This window comes from Polyergus mexicanus, unplaced genomic scaffold (assembly GCF_030449975.1).
Source record: "Polyergus mexicanus isolate NDT 795.1 unplaced genomic scaffold, iyPolMexi1.0 SCAF_7, whole genome shotgun sequence".
Classification (NCBI taxonomy): Eukaryota; Metazoa; Arthropoda; class Insecta; order Hymenoptera; family Formicidae; genus Polyergus; species Polyergus mexicanus.
In genome coordinates, this window is record NW_027223327.1 from 9572298 (window position 1) to 9593205 (window position 20908).

A 20908-nucleotide genomic window follows, 5' to 3' on the forward strand; every position below is an offset into this window, starting at 1 on the left:
CAGTTGCTTCTAGAAATCCGTAGGAATAACGCGCGTCACACAATTAAATCAAACATTTTATTACTTATATTTATCAAAATTTTGTAAATATAATTTGCAAACATATTTATTTTTGTAATTATAGTGTTCCTCATATATTTGTGTGCGTGTGGGTGTGGAGAGGTACGTGCGTACATTTGAATGTGTGCACGCGCGTGTATAAAATATATATATATATATATATAATAAATATATTTATCAGATCATGTCGGGAAATATTCTTCGATTGCAATATCGTAATAATGAATTAAAGCATGCCGCAAAAGAATGCGTGTCTATAAATAAAGAAAATATGCAAGTGCAAAAAGGTAACAATGTTGCCAAAGATAAAAGCGGCTGTAAAAACAACAAAGGTTTATCGTTAAAAACAAAATATTCTCTGCCAAATTCTGCAACACAAATGCAAAAATCTTTTCTGGGTGAAACCAAATTCAAAATTCATAACGATAACGAGGAACATTCCAGATCACGCCCGCGCGTGCGAAAAGATATATACCATACGGCCGTTTCATATAGGTGAGAAACATTACACTTAATATTTCTTTCTTTTGTTTTTATTTTTTAAGGAACTTGTACTTTTAAATTAAAAATTAAAATATACATGTTATATAAATAATATTTAAATATATATATAAATATTTAAAAAATCAGTTTTTTTCTTAAATAGACTGATGATGCATAAACAAAATATAAAGTCTTGATAAGTTAGTTTATGTGTATTCTAGTAGTGAGAGAAAAAAGAAAGTTTTTTTTTGTAGAACACGTTCTTCAAGCAACTGCCAAAATAGAATTTCTTCAGATAAGAAAGACAATATAAACAACAAATTATTTCAGAGGTAATTTTATATACAAGTATTTTTTTTACATAAATCTACACAATATGATTTTTTTAAATATTATTTTATTTATTCTCTTATAACAAATTATAACGAATTGAAGAATATTTTTATTTATTACCTATAACATATACTTAGAAATGTTTTAACCTCCTATTACTTATATCATCTATTGTATCAATACTAATACTCCAATCGCTTCTTACAATTAGTTGAAAACAATAAAAAGAAATATTACATATTTTCTTTAAAAAATAGAAAATGTTTAAAAAACTTTTTATAATTTTTTTAATAAAAAAATAAAAAGTTTATAGTTATATAATATTTTTTTTTTGTTTTACACTTTGTGTTAAATTTTAGATTTAATATTGACACGCGAATATTAATTAAGAAACATTCAGCTTCATATTATATTTATTTGTTTTCTGTTTAGATCTCGTTCTGAAAGTAGAAACATTCCGCCGCAGAATGCACAATGCGTTAGAAGAGTATTGTCACACGCACATATTCCAAAAACCAAACATCTTTCAGCTGAAGTTAAAAGGCGAACATTTACAAGCATTGAGATGTGGAAAGACAAAATGAGAAAGCCATACAGTTAGCATCTTGAGAATATTTATCGTAAATGTGTTAATCAATCGATCTAGATCTTGCTCCGAAAATAAAAGAGTTTATAAATACGTGAAAGAATTTATTAAAAAACTTTTCTTTCTAGCCGGTACCGTGCCTAAGAACTTGGCGGGCAAATATCCTAATGTACTAAATGTAGATCAAATCCATACTAAAATCAAGCAACGAAAAAGTTCTATCGCTGAACCTATCAAAATTCTATCTCAAAAATTGTCGAATCTTCAATCCGAGATAGATCAGAAGCAAAATCAAAACATTAAAGACTCGACGTTTTCTTGGGGAACAGTAATGAAATGTTTACCAAGCGAAGATGTGCCGAATCTGCAAGATATTAATTTATTAAATGTACGAGTTAATTGTAATATGAGGTAAGACAATTTATGGAAATTAAATAAGTATTCATTAATAACAAATAAAGATTGATCTGTTATTGGTATTGTATTCAAATATTTATTTATTAATTAATTATTATCGTATCATCAGAAAAAAATATCATTTTTATGTTAAATCGTTATAGAGTAATTGTAATGTTGGAAAATTGTTTTGTGCTACTTTCGAATTGTTATAAACATTTTTCTAGCACAAACGAGATCGCTAAAAATGATGAACGAAATTATCGATTGAATATTAGATTTGGAGCAAATATTCCTAGGACTTCCATAACACCTCTAGATAGTTCTTTGCTTCCACCAATAACTCCGACGAAGGTAATGAAAAATGATATGTATTGATATTATTTATATATATGGTATATATATTAGAAATTTAGATGATAGAAATTTATGATAGAAATTTATTTTAATATGTATATCAGATTTTTAAAATAGACTTAAGAATATTGTATAAGTTAATGTAAGAATTGTTGGACCAATTTGATCGTAGAGCATTAAATAAAAAATTATTTGCTCTATACAGAATTTAAAAAAGTATTTGTTAAAAAGGTTCGTTACTTAAAACGTGAGGAGGCGCATTATAGTGGTAAACTATCGAAAAAAGAAGTCCCCGAAGATATTTATCCGTACGAGTATGATTATTTGGAAGATGTGCCACATATAGAACGCGAAAGGGAGGATAATGCTCCCAAATTATCTTTTCGTTTTCTGAAGCAAAGCGTAAACGCAGATCAAAGAAGAATTATCATAGGATATTTGATTCGTCTTGGAGTAAGTACAATATAATATAGCTTAATTACGAATAATAAATATCCAACGTTTATACAAGTGATTTTTTATACTTGTCAATAATAAAACATAACGATGATGAATTAATATGAGATATTTTTTGATCACGTTGACGCATTGAAATAAAAAAATGGATTTAAGTTATACTGTGAACTCTGTTTATAATTTTTCTGATTATGAATTTTAACGCAATTTTTAGGTACACTGTCAGTACTCGTCGAATATTATTTATCAAACTGTCAAGCTATTCGATATCACTATTGACAGAATTTTGGTAGAAACTGATAATATACAGTTAATGGCTTTAGCGTGTCTGTGGATAACTCTCAAACGAGAATTAACTAGTTATAAAATACCATCGGTAATAAAAATTTTTATCCGAAGGAAAGAAATTAAAAGGGGGATACTATTATGATATTAAATAATTAAAATAATCATATTTTTAGTATAAATTTGCTATATATTTTGTATCTTTTTAGGCGACTACGATAGTGAAAATGGCAAAGGATTTATATTTAAATCAGGAGAAAAATTTATTAATCTACGAGAAGAAGATTATTTCAGCTGTTAAATTCAATTTTAGATTTGCCGATCCCTACTCATTGCTTTTCTATTATATACTGGATATAACACAAGATAAAAAATGTAATATTAATTCAAGCGATATCCTATGCATTTACTTTTGCGGTAGTTACTTGGTAAGAGAACAGTTATATATTACGTGTAAATCATACATGTATGCGATTTAATTTTTAGTATTATATGTGAATTATACGCGCATACAAATAAGCAGTATCTTTCTTATGTTATAGCTAGATATATCTATGTTAGATGAAAATTTATGTGATCGATCAGTATGTGCTCTGGCCATTGCTGCGGCTGAATTATCACTTTACTCTGTATATTCTGATAATACTAATATGCATAAATGGTGCAAACTACGGAGACGCAAATATTCGCTCACAGAGTAAAAGAATTAACAACTTCCGTTTTGTTTATTGCAAAAATATGTATTAGTTGTCATCTTTCTTAACCAACAAACATTTAAGATTTTTATACATTATAAAAAAACAATGCAGGAATCTTTAATCACGATCACTTAATGTTTTTGTTTGAGAAATTTTATCAAACAAAAAAAAATTATCATAAAGACTAATTATTGGAAAAAAATTATTCGAATAAATAGAAAAATAAATGTTTTAGTTAATAAACAAGAAAGGCGAATTGGAGCCCAGACATGATACTTAGGGTGTAAACAAATTATTATATTTTATTAAATATACATTCAAGATGTATTAAATATTAATTCAAACGTTTCGACCCATTTCGGATCCTTCTCAATGAAATCGAGCTGGAAAATAAAAAATTAAGTAAAAAAATCAAGTAAGTGGCAAAACTTCATAAGGCAGAGTAATACAAAATGGGCGAACAAAACGCAAACAAATTAAAATTTGTATCCTAGTGCGTATACGATATAAATATATATAGAGCCTGATAATACAAAAAAATAGCATAATAAAAATCACGCACTGATCAAATTCGTTAACGCGAATTTTAAATTAATCTTCTTTTGAATTCTAAATTTATTTTATAATAAGTCATTATATCGCTGTGAAGGTGAGCTTAGAATTTGCGTTAATGAGTCTGACCAGTGTGTGACCTTTATTGTGCTATCTTTTTATATTATCAGGTTTTATATAGATAAATAATATATATAATAATATATGTATACTTACATTGTATGCGCACTAGGATACAAATTTTAATTTATTTGCATTTTATTCGCTATATCCCTCACTGTATTGCTTCGCTTCATAAAGTTTTATTTGATTGTTTTATTTAATGTTTAATTTTCTACCTCGATTTTATTGAGAAGGACCCGAAATGAATCGAAACGTTTGAATTAATGTATAATATATCTTAAATGTATATTTAATAAAATATAATAATTTGTTTACGATCTAAGTATCGCGTGGGCTCCAATTGGTCTTTCTTGTTTATTAATTGATTTTTATTATTTGAGCCTCATTGAATCTTTTATTTTATTATTTTATTTTTATATATTTTAGTGTTTATTATTTTTATAATAGAAAATATAATTTGTGACGCGTTTTCTGAAAAAATTGATTTTAAATTTTGCAAATTTTTTTTGTATTAATTCGGAATATATTTTTTTAGATGTGAAGAGATGGCGATGAGTTTTACAAAACAGAGTATAATACGACAGGCTGTAGAATCTGATAAATTTGGGTCAAATATTGTATACAAAAAATATTTGCGTACTAAACACGGAAGAGTTTCCAATTTTCTTCTCGATAAAATGAAGAAAGCTTTTATACCTAGAGACACTAACAAAGTATAATATAAGCGTTTCTTTTATAAAAGATTATGATATTAAATATTAAATTTTATAAACATTTATTTGAATATTAAATTATATGATATTAAATATGATATTAAATGATGAATATTATATTAATTGTACAATTATAAGAAAATTAAAATCAATTCTTATATTAATTTTTCCAATTACATTCGGTACATATTAGAGTAATAAAGTAAAATTATCGAAAAATAAAAAATAAATAAATTTATGTAAGAAAGAACATATAGTTCTCTTTATTTAAAAGAACAAAGATGATTATAAAAAAAACTTTGGAAGCGTCTTTACTTTTTAAAGAAATCAAACTGAAAAATAAATTGTTCTATTTATTTTAAAAAATTTTTATAATATTGATTGTAAAAGATTTTTTTATATCTAATAAAGTAAATTTTTTGTATTTTGTACATGTATACGTATCTTGTATCTTATCTATCTATATATTAAAATGTTAAAGAGACTGGTCTGTGAGAATATAAGAAATCCATTTGTGAATAAATAAAATATTTTAATATTAAGAAATGCGAATTATACACGATATGCCTGTTTTATGTAACATTGTTAAGATATTTGATTTATTCATGTTTTAATAAAAAAATACAACAGTTTCTTTAATATTTTAAGAGTAGAATAGAAGATTTATCTTATTATACAAAGTATGAGTCACTTAACCAGATTATTTTGAATAACTTTAAAATTGCGTATTATACACAAGAGTAGACAAAAATTATTAACATTTCTATGCTAATATCTATTTTTAAAAGATTTTATAAAATTATATAACACAAGAAACAGGATATAAAATAATGTACATTGTTTGCTTGAAAAAGTATATATTTTTATTGAAAATTTAAAGAGAAATCATAATTTCATACGTCAATATTGAAAAGCGTAATCTCTGTCGTGGCTCTGTCGTATGTCAGTTGACATAAACATAAGCGAGGTTATCAATTATAACAATATTCATTTATCTAACAGTCCTCCTTGTGCGCTTGATATATGACCTAATAACAATAATTTCTCAGTAATGACAGTAAAAACAATATCACATATAGTACGATATTCATCATAAGCGACAAGATTAAGCTTTTAAATTTTCGAGTGTGAAAATTTAATGATGGTCATAGTCTCGTTGAGTACTTGTCCAAGTGTCCCACTTGTCCCATGTGTTATCGATGGATACCAATCCTTTCGCGTTATCCTGAGAAGAATGTAATATTTTTTGCTTAAAAAATATACAACTGGACGATATTTTTAAATTAAGACTATATGCCATTATCTAATTCGAAAACATTTTTTACGAAAAAGATGTTTAAATTTTGTTGCTTTATGATATTATATATATAGTGATTAATTGCTATGTCTCTCTTTTGATTCACGCAATGAAATATTTTTATGATCAGTTAATACTTTATTATATTATTTATATATTATTGATATTTATAATTAATTAATTAAAATATTTACATTTCTTGTTTCTGTTCAATGAATTAATATATTTATATGTGCCATTTAATAATAATACGAAATATTTAATGTCTGACTTTTTTCAGTTAATACGAATAAAAAAATCCAACTAGCGGAAAGCTACGGATTAAACTTAGTCAAATAGAAAGGAAATGATGATCTTATTACCTTGAATAATACATTGCGCTTGTCATTCCAGGCACCGAAAAGACGCAGCAAATCCGGTTGTTTCGAGTATAAGGTGCTCGCAGCCAAAATGCCATGTCTCAATTCTTCCAAGGTATTTGCGGCTTTGTCGGCCGAACTGACGATTATCCTTGGTGGCTCTAATCCTAAATTACAACGCTCCCATTCATTAATGGGCGCTTGACCACCATTCGGGCAAAGCAAGACGTAATCTTCGTGTTTGCCTGCACCATCCTTCTCGTTATCTAAAATATGATATATGCTGATAAAATTGCAAATATAATCAAGTATAATTTATTTAATTAAAATTGTATTTACCGAGTTGCTCCAAAGCTGTCAAAGGTAGGAACGCAACGTCTCCCTTGCCATCCTTCAAACACCTGCCAAAGAAGATGCAAATTAAATTTTTAGAAGGTAATATAACATTTAAAAAATAAGATATACATTTTTATTATTGAATTACGAAGAAAAACTTTGTATAATCGATTTCATGCTTTACAATAATGGAGAAAGTCATGTATATTAAATTTATTTCAACGATTTAGCTAGAAATACGTGTCCTATTGATATATAAAGGAAATATATAAAATATATAAAATTACCTAAGTGCTCCTTTTCCTCCATTGTAATGTTCAACATTCGTCGGTCTGCATTTCGTGGCTTCTTTCACTTGATCGTCACCGGATTTGATATCACCGACGCACAATTGACAAGACTTGGAATTGAGAGATGCGCCAGGCGCACAAGACTCGGAGAAGAAGGTATCCATCTCTCTCGCTTCATTAATAAGTCCCTTTTGTTTGAGGACATGAGCCGGTGCAGAATAACCGGCGAAGTCACCCTCGTAGCCACTGTGACAAGACTTCTTGCCTCTGAGATCGTCTGTAAAAGGAAATCGTTAACAACGTAATCCGCAACGAAAACTTGCAAAAAGGCCCTTTTAGAGCTTTTAGTTTTCTCTGCAAACTTTTTTTAATTGTTCGAAATTCAAGTATTTTCCCAAATTTTTTTTCCCCCCCGGTATTTTTGATCCATAAAAATATTTGTTGATATCTTTTAATATTAATTTAATATCTCAGTTTTAAGATATAAATAAATTCTAATTCACTCTCAGAATTTGATATATTTTATTTGATTATTTTATTTATTTTATACACATCTTATTTCAAAACAAATGTAGACATTTTATCGGAATATTAATTTTAAATACGCAGATTCGTATACCTAATCCATTTATAGAAGAGCCACTCTTGACAACAGCGACTGCCGGTACCTCGTTGAGTTGCGTCGATCCCTCACCATAAACCTCAGCGACAATCGGTTTCGCGTTATAATTGTCAATTGCGAGTTTCACCGATCCACCGTCGATCACAGTTATATCTGCTCCGTTATCCCTGACGGCTTTCAAGCATGCGGTCTCATCCTTCTCCAGTACGCAGTCGAATCTAGGTCTGGCATCTCTATAAGGATTATAACATCTGCATTTTTTTTTATCAACGACAAATATTTTGACAGTCGTGTCCAAAGAGTTTCCATTAAGATAGAATCATAAGGTTTCGTCATCTATATTTATATTTTTAAGGTTTAATTAAAATCTGTTTAATTGTCACGTTAAATAAGTGAGTAATAAATGAAATTTGTTTTAAAGCAAAATATTTTCAATTGTTCGATTGAAAAACATCGATACATTCCACGTGCAACTATGTACCTGGAAAACGCGGCTCTAGCGAGACTATGGCACTTGTCCAGCGCACTTTGACTCCAAATGCACCAACGAGCGTCCCTCTCCGGGGCTCCGGAATTTCTCTCGATCACGTCCATATATTTTGCGCTTTTCAGGTGCTCTTCCGGCGATATTGGCTGCGCGGCGACAGCCAACGTCTTCTCGTTGAGCAGCATGAGATTCTTCCACCAATCTGTCTTTTCATTCTCGCCAAGCTGACCCAGTTGCGTTAATTCCTAAAACGTGTTGAAATTAAATTACGATCTTTTCTCGATTAAGAAATGTGATACCATATAAAAAAAAAAAAAAATTTAAATTAGATCTTCCCTTGTAATATATGATATAATTGATTCATTTGTCATATTTATTATTAAATGGCAAATCTTTGTAACAATAGTTAATTAATTTTTTGTCTCTTTTATTATGCTTATCGGATTAAAGTATTACATCTCTTTGAATTATTAATATTGTATATCACGTGGATATATAAATATTTTTTTCGCGAAGCGTTATCCTTATTTCATACAACGTTCAATAAATCATCGAATACATAAGGTTTTAAGAAACAAATCTCACGCACTCTCTGAATAGATTCCACGTTGTTGGCGTCATCCCCGTTGGTCATGTATCCTTGCCATGGACGGGCGGCCCACGTGCACGGTTTCGTATGGGCGTCGATGGGCACTTTGCTACCGTCCGGACAGAAGTATCGGAAATCGGCCGGATTCTCATGTGTCGGCACTGCCGGGGTAACTCCGACAGGTAAGCCAAAGAAGCGCTTCACGTAGATGACCTTTGTCCATGCGACCTGGCCGCCGTTGTGAGCTAGACAGCGCAAGGCACCCTCGTATCCGGAATATATGTCTGGATAATCGCACACGTCTGGTTTCTCGCAAAGAGCGCACATGTTGCTGTACGTTTCCTCTGAAAAATAAATAAGATAACAATGCATTTCGTGAAGTATTCGTAAAATATTCAAATGGAAGGATGCAAAATTATTAAAAAAGAAGAAGAAAATGATTAAAAAATTGAAATTTATAAAATTTTATCCGAAGAAATGCAAACTTAGAGAAATTCATGCAACGCAACTTGATATTATAATTTTATCTTGATACAAATATAAAGCGCAAAAATATTTTGTGTCGAAAATAGAAAGAAAAGAAACAACGAGATTTGATTTATGCGTACGTTATTTCGCAGCTAATAATATCGTTTACTGACAATTCACTTATATGACATAATTGACGCAAGTTCCTTAGATTGCTGCCACTTACTGAGTCTTTGATTGATCTCGGGATCGGGCGACCACCTGCCTACCAGACAGCCTTTGTCGAAGAGCGTGCTCAGAGCGCGAAGCTCATTCTCGCGAGCGGAATATTCCGGATTGTTGATATCGGTCAGTATACCCATAGCGGTGAGCTTCGTGATGGGAATCTTGTAACCGACATTACGGCCCACGCCTGTGTGGCAGGACTTGAGACCCTTGAGACCCTGAACGTTATTGATGTTCAGGTCCTTGTGTACTACGGCTACCGCCTCGTAACGATATGTCGCGTCGGGTTCCTCCTTTGTCCTGACCTGATAGCACAAGCATAAAAAAGAAGAGATTCATGTCATACATTATTCATTCCGCTTGAAAATTTAAATGCTCGTAAATATATGCTATTCTCGAGAGAACGTCAAATGTGTACGAGAAATCTTAAGCCAACGGATGATAATTTTAGATTTTTTCAAGATAAATTTGAAGTAATTCTCTAAAATATATTTTTAGAATTCATGTTTAATTATATTCATTGTTCTATCTTTTTCTAAATATATAATTACTTCTTTTTTTCTCTTATTTATAAATAATATTAAATTTCTTCTAATACATCTATAAATTCTATTACATTTATTAGAAACCTAATTATTCGATTTCGAACACAAGTTACCTGATTATATTATACCTGTTCAACGACACTGTACCCGGCTTTCTCAGCTAATTTGTTTTTCGCCGCGAGGTACATATCTTCAGGATCTACGGCTACGATGTCCGCTTCCTTCTTGCCAACCCTCTCGATGCAATCGTATCGATCGCGTCCGGAAACGCACGATATCGGAAAGCCTTTGCTGGCCGAGTCCTCCATCATCTCCGCGCATTCCTTCGCGTACTTCTCCGGGATGCACATAGTGACTGCGCATATAATATATTTTTATTATAGTATATTTTTGTGAATCGTCAATCGTCAAAGCTTCGTGTAAAATACTTACACACTCGTGGTGGACTCGTAGCGGATACAGCCATCACCGCGAAGATCGCGAGCATCGCGAATCCGTGCAGCATCTTGATTGCTGCACCACGTTGATTACGGTACCGCAAGATTTTTACTTAAAAAAAAAAAAAAAAAAAAAAAATTGATAAAAAAAGTGAAGTAAAGCGGAGTAAAGATAAAAACTTAGACAAATGTTCTTCGACGACAACTTGTCAAGACGGACGAGAAAAGCGGTCTACGTACGTTCTTATATAGATGCGTATTTTTCTTCTTCGGATCTCTGGAGAGGGGAGTTTCTCTCTTTCTCCTCGCACTTAGCGATTTCTGGCATCGTTCTCTTTCTCTCTTTCTCTCAATCCATTTTGCATAATGACATCATTGTCATTATTTATTTGATTCTTCGCCTTTCCTGCAGCAATGGTACTTTCCACGTCTTGTCGTGTGTTAAGAAAAAGACAAATTTTTTAATTTTTTATCATAAAAATATTGATTACACAAAGTGCAATCTCAGCTTGATCGATGTATAAGACATTCAATAACAATTACTATGCAAGTCGAAAATTGGATTAATTTTTGCTTAATGTGCAAATGTGAAAATTTAATAGCTTTCTAATGATAAACAATTATGAGAGTAATTCATTAAGAATTAAGAAATTAATTTGATAATATTGAATTTAATAAGAAATTTCAACTTAAAGTATAGTTATCAACATATCTTTAAATCTCTCATCAAATGTCATGAAAATAATGCCATAGAGTTTAATTGATTTTTGGTAAAGAAGAGATTATAACGATTTTCGATAAAAATTACTATCTATAAAGTAAATTTCTTATCAAATACTTCGTAAGTATATAAAAGCTATACATCGTTAAATCCATCGCCATGCTCGGTTAAGTCGTGGTCATTAACATTCCCGGTGATTTTACAGGATGAATTCTTCGCTGATCCATCGCTTGTGTAACATCTTGAAAGAAAGTTTCCGAGGAAATTTTTTTTCCACCGAACCAGTCTTCGTTCCTCTCCTCCAACGCGTTTTCAAGTTTAACAGGTCCGTGTCCTCGGCTTAGCTTGGCGATTTTGCGTCCTTCGACCCGGTTCCTCTTACGATGCGACGCATGCCCACGCACGCGATACGCATGTCGCATCGTATGCGTTGATGTATGCATATCGCGCGGTTGGAATCGCGGAGACCTTTATTGATATACGAAAAGTACCGGCGGTTATTTCCCCTGTTGGGGTCACGCGATGATTGCCACCGCCGCTCTCTCTTTTCCTCTATCATCGAAAAATCGCAAGCTGAATAACTAATTTATATACTTATTTTCGTCGTTACAAAACAGCGTCTGATAAGTATGCAATCTATGAGCTCGATATATAAATATTATCGGAAATATTCAATGAAACGCAAACGATGCTGCGATACGTAGTTGTTTTTTTTTATTTATATAAAAAATAATTTTATCTGCATATTATGAATTTATTTGTTAAATACCAAACAAAATATCGTATTACGCATTATGTAATATGTAATCATTAAATGGTGTAGTAAATAATATGATATAGTAAATATTATAGTGAATATATATGTATATATATATATATATATATAATGTAAAAGAAGATTTTCTTAAATAAAAATTATTTTAGTCGAGAAGTTTAAATTGTATATGTATTAAATTTTTAGATAAAAAATCATCATTTAAAAAAATTTTTAAATTTTAAAATTTTACTATCTACCGGTTATGATTTGTTGCAAATTGTCGATATGATAAAATGCAATTTTTTTCTCTATAATTTTAATCGTTATATTTATAATTCATAATTTTTGTATCTAATCGCCATGACAATACTTTGCAAAGTAATATTATTTTCGCGACTAGAAAACGGTTTAACCGCGGTGAGCATTATCGAGGTTAAAAGTTATCAATCGGATAAGTAAATGTGCCGATGAATTTCGTCGATAAATTCTCTTGTTGATAGACCATTATTCCAGCGTGTAAAAAAACGAATGTTGACTTTGAAATATAAAGCGTCTGATTAATAATTTTTGCAATTTAATATAATATCATAATTCACTATTTGTAGGTAACTGGCATCTGCCAAGATATCGAGACATTCGTTGTGATAAGCGACGGGCTGTTGGAGGAAAAAGTTATGGATCGCCGTAGATAATTCATGATCGATTTTATTAATAGATAAAAATTCTGTATGAAAGTGCTGTAATAGCGTTATCGTTTAGTCTAGCCAAATGGTAACAACAATCCGTCATAATAATTTATCTCGTGGTAGATATCGTATAAACGCTAAATACAATATCTCGTAAAAAATTGCCAATAATAGTCTATTTTAATGATTATGTTAATATAATATACATTATCGGGATTGCTGTAATAAATATCGATATTTCTTAGAAGAATTTGTATAATTAGCAATGATGGCATATTGGCAGCAGTAAATACGATAGTATAATATAAAATACCGAATGTTTTCCCTGCGCATATTAAATATAAGACAAGCTTCTATTTTAGCTAAGAGCTTCACTGATAATTCAAAATATTTTACAAAAAGTTTAAATTATACATATGAGGCAAATAATATTATTATTCCAAGATATTTTTTAAATTAATTCTAGAGGATAATCAAAATACTTCTTTTTGCGATTTTCAAGTAAAAAAAGAATCATATTTTTAAATACAGCATCGCTGAATATATCTCTTTTTATCTCCAAGTTACCAAGAAATGTTTAGACTTTAGGATGAGATAATCGTACAGTAACATTACTTTCCTTATTTCCTTCTTGGAAACAGCAATTTTCCTTCAACGCACGTGCAAGATCGAGATCGGAATAATAAATATTGGTAAGAAACGTAATCGAAATTATATCATTATCCCATTATCGTGCATCTAAGCAAACATAAATCTATAATTCAGCAAGGCGATTAATTAAAATGTATTTAAATGCATCTCTCTTCCTCGCGCCTTCCTATACATTTATGTAATACACGCGTATAAATAATACAAATTTATTATTAATAGAAGTAGTGATACAATTTTATTATTAATAAATTATTAAATTTATATTTAATAAATTATTAAGCTTAATTCCGAGAAATTTTCAACGATTATTTTGTTACCATCAATATTTCCCGCGATCTTTTTCCTTGGCGTATAAATCTTATGCGGTTTTATTGTGCGGTTTTAAACTGCAAGGTCGGATACGTTCGCAATTTTAAGACTTCTAGGTGAGCGTGTAAGGCTAGCAGTTGTTCGTAATTGTTCTCCGCTTTTATGATAAGCTTAGTACGTCTTGCGATCGCGGCAAGTCTCATCTTACGGGACTCTTCGTCCTTCTTGCGACACGGATCGTTGAGCGATTTGCGAAACTCTTCAACGTCCGACGATTTAGATTTGATTTCCTTCGACATCTTGTCGTTCTTTTTCTTCCATTTACCCATCAACCGCTTTGTTTCCTTCAGACGCGCCTTTTCCAATGCCAACAATTCGCGAAATCTCTGAAAAATTAAATCTCTTTTAAATTTGTCAGGACATTTGTATATATAACGATATAATTATCGTATATATAGATATTCACGTTTTGAAATATTCGCAAATTGGTTTTTATTTTTTCGTAATCTTTTTCCAGATTTACATTGCAGGGATCACGGCTCAAGAATTCAAGCACATTTCTTGTGATCTGAAATATGCAAATATATTATGTATTCTCTTCCTATTAATATTAAATGAGATAAAATGTGACAGATTAAATATGACCTTGAACTGTTGAACATCTTTCAGCTCCTGCCGCAAATCGTCCAGTACCATCTTTGCGCGTGCATGCTGCCATTCTTGTTGCGACACAACCTTTCGCAAGTGCATGGATTTGCGCATCTCTGCCAACTTACTTTTTCCGGTTTCGATGATACATTCGTTGACACGTACGAGCTCTTCGCGCGTCACGAGAACGGTGTTCTTGTAATCGGATGGACAACCTTGCAGCGGAACCTCAATCTGACCCATTTTCAGGACGAGTTGAATCTCCATTTCCTCAGCAAGTTGCGTCAAAGATTTCTCTACGTTTTCCAGGTAGATCTTTTTGCACGCAACCACGTTGTCAGCTGATCGCATCGTTTTCTGATAAAATGACAGCGTTTGCTCCGCCTCGGCCATCTCCACCGCACAGCATCTCACCTTTAACATCCATATCCGCGCTTTTGACGACGCTATGACTTTTTATTTTTTTAATAGCTCAAAATAGTCATTATAAAAGAAAAGAAGAAAAGCGACGCAGCTGTTTTATTTTTGAATGTTGTTGATATTATGTTGTCTTATTTTTCAAATATGATATATCAAAAATAACACAATTATTATAAGATGGTTATATTTTAATATAAATAAATTGCTTTTTTATCCTCACCTTCGTTTCCACCTCGACCTTCGCTCTTCTGAGCTTACACATCGTTCGCCAATGATTGACGTTAATCTGCGGCGGCAGGTTTCTGGGCATCGTATCCAACGTATCTATGCCTCTGAGGAAGTCCAGACATTCCCGCGGTAAGATGTCCGATTTCTCGCTGGCCGCAACACATCTCGCCACCTCTATCAGATACGTGACGGACGTGGTGATGAGCCGTCCTATCCTGGGTCGCTTCTTGTAATGCCTGAGCAAGTGTTCGATTATCGGCTGCTTCAAGTCCGCGAATTCGCTACGAAACTTGGCCTCTTGACGTTTCTCCGCCTTATTGAGATTGTCGTAACGAGACTTTAATTCTGCCACGACTATCTCGAGCGAGTTGCATTCCTCGGCAAGTTTGCGTGCCTCTCGCGTCGCCGGGACCAGTTCATCATCAGTGAAACGAACGATTTTTTGCCTACCGTCGACCTCTCTACGATGTTTCTGGATCGCTCGCATTCTCATCAATCTCTCCTGCAGAATCGCGCATTCTATTTGCATCTTTTTCAACTCAAGATCCTTCAACTTGTCGTTGAATTCCGTGATATCTCTCTGTAAGACTTCTGAAATGCATGCATTTTATGATTTTAACGGAAAAAAAATTTATCGATAAAAAAAATGTCTGGGTATTTCAAGAAATGATTCTGTTGAGTATGATATTATTTTGTTTACTATTTTCAAAGACCTTTTGTCTCGACGATCTCGGCCTGCAGCGTTGCTTTGTATTTTTGTCGTTCTTCTTTTAGCGCTTGCACTTTGGATTTGTACGAGGCGATAATTGCGATGTCTTCATCGGTATATTTCGAAGGATCCTTCGCGGTCATGCATTCAGGCACAGGTATTTCCTTTTTAACTTCATCTTCCCATCTTGAAATGAAATATTAAATCTCTAATTTCTAATTTTAAGATATACAAATAAATTTTTTTATTAATGAAAATTCAAGATTTTGTTCGTATCATTTTTTACGCAATTTTTTTGTCAAAGATCGACTCACTTAGATTCCAATACACCGTCCATCATTTTTTCAAGAGCTCTCTCATAAAAATCACTTCTTCCGTTTTTCTCTTCATCATCTCGATCCTCATCAATCGTCGCGATTCCAGATTCTTCTCGCCGTGATTGTTTTTCAAGTATCTCGTGATCTTTTACAGTAACTATGTAATCAGATATCTCTTCGACACTCCAACTTGGTGTATCGATTGCTTCCAGAACGGAGTCTATTCCGAACATTGTCTTTAATTCGGAAGCGCAATATCGAAGCCTATCGATGCGCTCCTTTGTACATTTTAATTCACGTTCCTTCGCGCGTCTAATTTCCTCGAAAAGATTATTAAAATACATCTGTTTGAGAGAAAGCTTTAATTTAGAAACATTTTACAATAGCTTTCGTTTTAACACATGCCTTATTGAAAAACTAAGAAAATAATCTCGATGCCGTATTAATTTTTAATCAGAAATATGATTGAATATATTACTGTGTTTTTAGTATAATATAGTATAAATTTTAATAGGTTTGTAGTAGACATCACCTTTAATTTGCGCTCTCGATTTTCGATAATAGTGTCTTTTTTAAGAATAGTTTTAAGATCACTGTCGCATGGAAGTAACAGCTGATGCGTTGCAGCTATGCTTTCATCATCAATCCATTTATGCGTCGTGATACCCGATATACATAATCTTTCATCTTCATCCACCATTGTATACCATGTTTTAACTATCTCATGTATTTTAATTTTGTCAGAGCTATTGGTCGATGCTTCTTTATCGGAATCAGAGGCTGCGGATCCTCGTCTTGAATCATCTTCTTTATCTACTGACTCATTATATACCTCGTAACTAGAAACAGTATTTTTTTCCATGTTTAGATATTAGAAGTTTTTCCCGCAATACATACATTACATTCTTATATTATTATTAAATCTCAAAGAATATTAAAAAGAATGGATGAATAAATCATTGATTAATTTTAAAATATCTAGTATTTTCTTAAAGTTATTTATATTTTTAGAGAAAAAATGATTATACAATATATACCTATATAAAAACTCATCGGCCTCTGAAGAGAGCCTATCCCATACTTTAAAGTCATTCATTCTCCGAGTCGATGCGACGAGAGGATAATTACGGATTATCGTATCACCGCCGATAGATTTAAGAGCACACGGTTTTACTTGCAACGATTCCCAGAATATTTTGCGGATATACGACGCTACCTGATCTCGTTGAGCGCATTCTTCTTCGAGTTTTCGACGCACTTCGTCTCGTTCGAGTCGTGCCTCTTCTATTTTTCGCTGTCGAAATTCGCGATCTATATCGAAAGCCGAGATAGGCAATCGAGTATCCGATGGTTTGTTTTCATTTATATGGAGAAGCTCGCGTATCTGTTATATTATGTTAAAATTTCTTAAGATCATAACTTAGAATCTTAATTCTAAAGTACCGAATTCCGAGAAAATAGATATACCTGATTTTTTATTTTTTCCAAATCGGCTATGATAGAAGCTCGTAGAAATAAAGCTTCATCGCGTTCAGCTTTCAGTTTAGCGGCTATTACATTTTCCAGCCAGCTTTCTCCCGCTAAATCGTACACTTTGTTTGAACCGGGAGCGAAATCTTTGATTGATAAATGTACACTCGCAGCTGTGCTTTCTGCCAAATTTGTTCTTGTTTCCGATAAACTGCTCGCATAATTAAAATGAATTATACGAAGTCCCGTAATTTAAATATACAACTGTGAGAAACAAGTAAGAGCGAAATACCGGACGCGACTAGCAACGAGATCTCCGTTTCTACCGAGGGAAACAATCGTTTCCCCAAAGCGCGAAGAAATTGCGCACTTAATACCCCCATTGCTGCGATGGTGTGGCATGAAAATCGCAATCGCTTTGCAAAGTTCCATGTTATCTCTGACTACGATTAAGCCATCGTATCCATACGTTAAGACTCGAGAATCAGTCATATATATTCCGATATTCCTCATCTGATGGATCGAGAAGAGTGTTTCCGTGAGGATGATATCTTGAAAGTCGTCCTGCGGAAAAAATTTAATGGATTCTTTTTTTCAAGATCTGAATGAAAAATATAAAAAGGATTTTAAAATAAAGATTACAGAATGATTCTCTTGGAAACTCATCATACGATATAATTTGAATATTTTTATAATGTAATCTAAATTTAATTAAAAATAATTGATTGCTTTTTTATTAATAGTAAGAAACCATGACGTAACTCGACTTATACCTGTATCACCATTTGATGTAACTGTTTAGATAAAGAGGGTATACCCAATATATTCAAAGGCTTATTCGTTTCGTGATAGAGCATCCTGAAAGGTCTTAATAAATCTATCGCATAAATGGCACGCGTGGAGAAATTGTTTGAGATCTCGCAAGTGTATACGATTACTTTATTACCGCCGATTGATGCCATGGAAGGATTAGTCGTTGCAAGAGCTAAGATTTCGAAGCGACCATTATTCCTTTTGTATATCAGAAAATCAGCAATCTGCAAAAAGAGAGAAAAATAATTAAATTTTACTCACTTATATTTTTTATAAATATAGATTTTACATCCACATTTTTTTATGGTTTGCCATATAAAATTGCTAACTTTTCTGTATAATTTATATAATTATCTTACATATCCACCAATTTCTATAAATCCAAGAACATCCACAGGCTGTTGCTCAAATCGTTTGCCAATAATAAATAATTTGCCAGTTTGGGAACTGGCGATTCCTAAAAATTCGCCACAGTACGAGAATTTTATTCTATCCAAAACATCACCGTAAAGATGAAAGCAGTTAAAGATTTTAGGTAATGATGTGATATCGATAAAAATGCAATTGCCAGCAACACTACACGCCACGAGCATTGATAAAGTAGGATGTGAATCTGCACAAACAACTGGAATTAATATGTAATTTTAATTAACAATAAGTTAATTACCGCGTAAAAATCTGAAAAAATTATTTTGTCAAAAAATTATTCTCTCTCTGTATATACATATATATATATAAATTAAATCAAACGATTCATATATTTAAAACAGTAAATCGAATAAGTTATATTTATATTATTAAAAAAAAAAAAAAAGAAATGACACATCTGATATAAAGAATAATTATTCTCTTAAATGTTTAATATTATAAAAGACTATATTTGATATTTTACCTTCACCGTGATGTTTCAGAGATAATCTCGCTGTCAATTTTCCTGTTGATACCTCAAAAATGCAAAGACGATCTAACCGATCTATCGCCGCGACGTGATCTGCGCGTTGAGATATAGAAAACAGTGCTTTATATTCTATCTCGTCCGTATAAATAATTTCGATGTGAGGAACGTTGTCGTGCTGCGTACTGATCTCAAAAATCTCTCCGCTAGTGGAGTGAAATAAAATCCCATCTTTGAAATAATATTGCCTTCCTACTCGAATAGAATGGAAAGTCGAAATCGACCATACGAATTGCCACGATACATTCCAGTCCGCCAATGATTTCTTATAAAACTAAAACGTAAAATATAATAATATAATATAATGTTATAATAATTGTAAATCCGATAATAATTAGATTTTTATAAAAAATAGCATTATTGTTAATATTATTGTATTCATACTAAATAAAAGTTTACCGAATCAATATACGCACTGTAATTTCACTATCAGTATTCACAACTATTACGCCAGTCCTATAAGTGATAACAATCGGTCTATTCTTCGGTGGTTCGAGCGTTTTTGATTTTACCACCGAGTACAGCTTGTTAGTATCTATCACTATGAGCCATACGTTGCCGAACTCGTCCGAGACAAATAGATTTCCTTCCGGCGTCCAGGATGAAGATGCAATTTTAATATGTTCTGGAACTGGCACGTCCATGTGATGTATACTCACGATTTTCGAACACGTGCGTATTTGACAGATTGAGAGCGTGCCATCGACGATTCCGAGTTGCGATATCAAATGTGGAGGATTCGGTGAACAGCTAATAAAATTATCAATTTCAATTTTGGAAAAATAAAAATGTTACAAAGCATATATATTATTTTTTATACCGAATTTCTTGAACAAGATCGTGAATTTTCATGTTAAGCATAGCGACGTGTTCGCCGGTCTTCCAGAGCCACACAATCAGTCGAAAATCAGGAAAATTAGTGAGGCTTACAAGATATTCTGTAGCAGCAAAAGAACAGGATAAGTAACTATTGATTTTGTCGGGTAGAACGCATCTGGAAATTCTTCGTAGCGTTGGATATATGAATATCGATATCTTGGGATTAGACCTTCTTTCGACTACGGAAAACATGGAAACTGTCTGGAAGATTAAAAAAATATATAATGTCATTGAGAGAAATAAATTGCAAAAATATATGACAGTAATACATTTGCTACTTTTTTCAGATATTCAATAATCCGAATGAATAAACATATTATAAATAATTGCATTACCGGATGTCCAGCCAAACACGATGCGCCATCGCCCCTTTCCTTGTTGTCGAAACGCTCGATTCGCCTTTCTCTCGTATTCAAATCCAAAAAACTCACGTAAATACCGGAAGCGGTTGCAATGGTTTCCTTTCCAACGAAAACAAAGTCATGAGATTTTCCGAACTTCACCCACCTGCAATAATAATTGTGTTTAAAAAATTGTTGCAGTTAACTTCCGTGCTACGTTCGAAGGACAGAACGCACTTTGTTTCGGTTACCGAAAGATTCATTTCCTTTAATTTGTTAGTGTATCTAGGAAATTCTCGTTGTTTGT

General features: G+C 32.2%; 3 protein-coding genes across 4 annotated transcripts; 1 reads left to right on the forward strand and 2 right to left on the reverse strand.

The window, feature by feature from the left end:
• Nucleotides 1–44: 44 nt before the first annotated feature.
• Nucleotides 45–4936, forward strand: LOC138934712 (uncharacterized). Of its 2 annotated transcripts, XM_070298732.1 has the most exons (9): nt 45–555; nt 798–875; nt 1309–1472; nt 1591–1873; nt 2086–2212; nt 2447–2668; nt 2886–3047; nt 3166–3384; nt 4865–4936. In XM_070298732.1, exons 1-9 carry the CDS (start codon nt 245–247, stop codon nt 4868–4870), a joined length of 1572 nt encoding a protein of 523 aa, XP_070154833.1. In that variant the 5' UTR covers nt 45–244; the 3' UTR covers nt 4871–4936. The 2 variants fall into 2 exon arrangements, with proteins under 2 accessions (XP_070154833.1, XP_070154834.1); XM_070298733.1 differs by lacking the exon at nt 798–875.
• A 932-nt stretch (nt 4937–5868) lies between these two features.
• Nucleotides 5869–10910, reverse strand: LOC138934862 (transferrin 1). Its single transcript, XM_070298995.1, has 10 exons — nt 10693–10910; nt 10389–10615; nt 9717–10020; nt 9023–9366; nt 8428–8678; nt 7944–8179; nt 7322–7601; nt 7038–7099; nt 6702–6964; nt 5869–6267 (listed from the first exon to the last, which is right to left on the reverse strand). Exons 1-10 carry the CDS (start codon nt 10763–10765, stop codon nt 6178–6180), a joined length of 2130 nt encoding a protein of 709 aa, XP_070155096.1. The 5' UTR covers nt 10766–10910; the 3' UTR covers nt 5869–6177.
• A 2797-nt stretch (nt 10911–13707) lies between these two features.
• Nucleotides 13708–20642, reverse strand: LOC138934702 (cilia- and flagella-associated protein 43). Its single transcript, XM_070298715.1, has 16 exons — nt 20596–20642; nt 20202–20461; nt 19798–20131; nt 19319–19655; nt 18786–19051; nt 18387–18650; nt 17906–18177; nt 17607–17824; nt 17181–17523; nt 16676–16982; nt 16141–16487; nt 15831–16012; nt 15110–15708; nt 14467–14883; nt 14288–14389; nt 13708–14207 (listed from the first exon to the last, which is right to left on the reverse strand). The coding sequence occupies exons 2-16, from the start codon at nt 20450–20452 to the stop codon at nt 13881–13883; spliced, it is 4566 nt and encodes a 1521-aa protein (XP_070154816.1). The 5' UTR covers nt 20453–20461; nt 20596–20642; the 3' UTR covers nt 13708–13880.
• Nucleotides 20643–20908: the final 266 nt, after the last annotated feature.

Excerpts from the sequence above, each read along its gene's own strand:
- LOC138934862 (XM_070298995.1), bottom strand. The coding sequence starts at position 10,765 with ATGCTGCACGGATTCGCGATGCTCGCGATCTTCGCGGTGATGGCTGTA. Across the intron at positions 10,021-10,388 it reads GGTACAGTGTCGTTGAACAG|GTCAGGACAAAGGAGGAACC; the intron begins GTATAATATAAT and ends TTGTGCTATCAG. Across the intron at positions 6,268-6,701 it reads AGCGCAATGTATTATTCAAG|GATAACGCGAAAGGATTGGT; the intron begins GTAATAAGATCA and ends CATTCTTCTCAG.
- LOC138934702 (XM_070298715.1), bottom strand. The coding sequence starts at position 20,452 with ATGTTTTCCGTAGTCGAAAGAAGGTCTAATCCCAAGATATCGATATTC. Across the intron at positions 18,651-18,785 it reads TTATAGAAATTGGTGGATAT|ATTGCTGATTTTCTGATATA; the intron begins GTAAGATAATTA and ends CTCTTTTTGCAG. Across the intron at positions 16,488-16,675 it reads ATCGAGAGCGCAAATTAAAG|ATGTATTTTAATAATCTTTT; the intron begins GTGATGTCTACT and ends TCTCTCAAACAG.
- LOC138934712 (XM_070298732.1), top strand. The coding sequence starts at position 245 with ATGTCGGGAAATATTCTTCGATTGCAATATCGTAATAATGAATTAAAG. Across the intron at positions 1,874-2,085 it reads CGAGTTAATTGTAATATGAG|CACAAACGAGATCGCTAAAA; the intron begins GTAAGACAATTT and ends ACATTTTTCTAG. Across the intron at positions 3,048-3,165 it reads CTAGTTATAAAATACCATCG|GCGACTACGATAGTGAAAAT; the intron begins GTAATAAAAATT and ends GTATCTTTTTAG.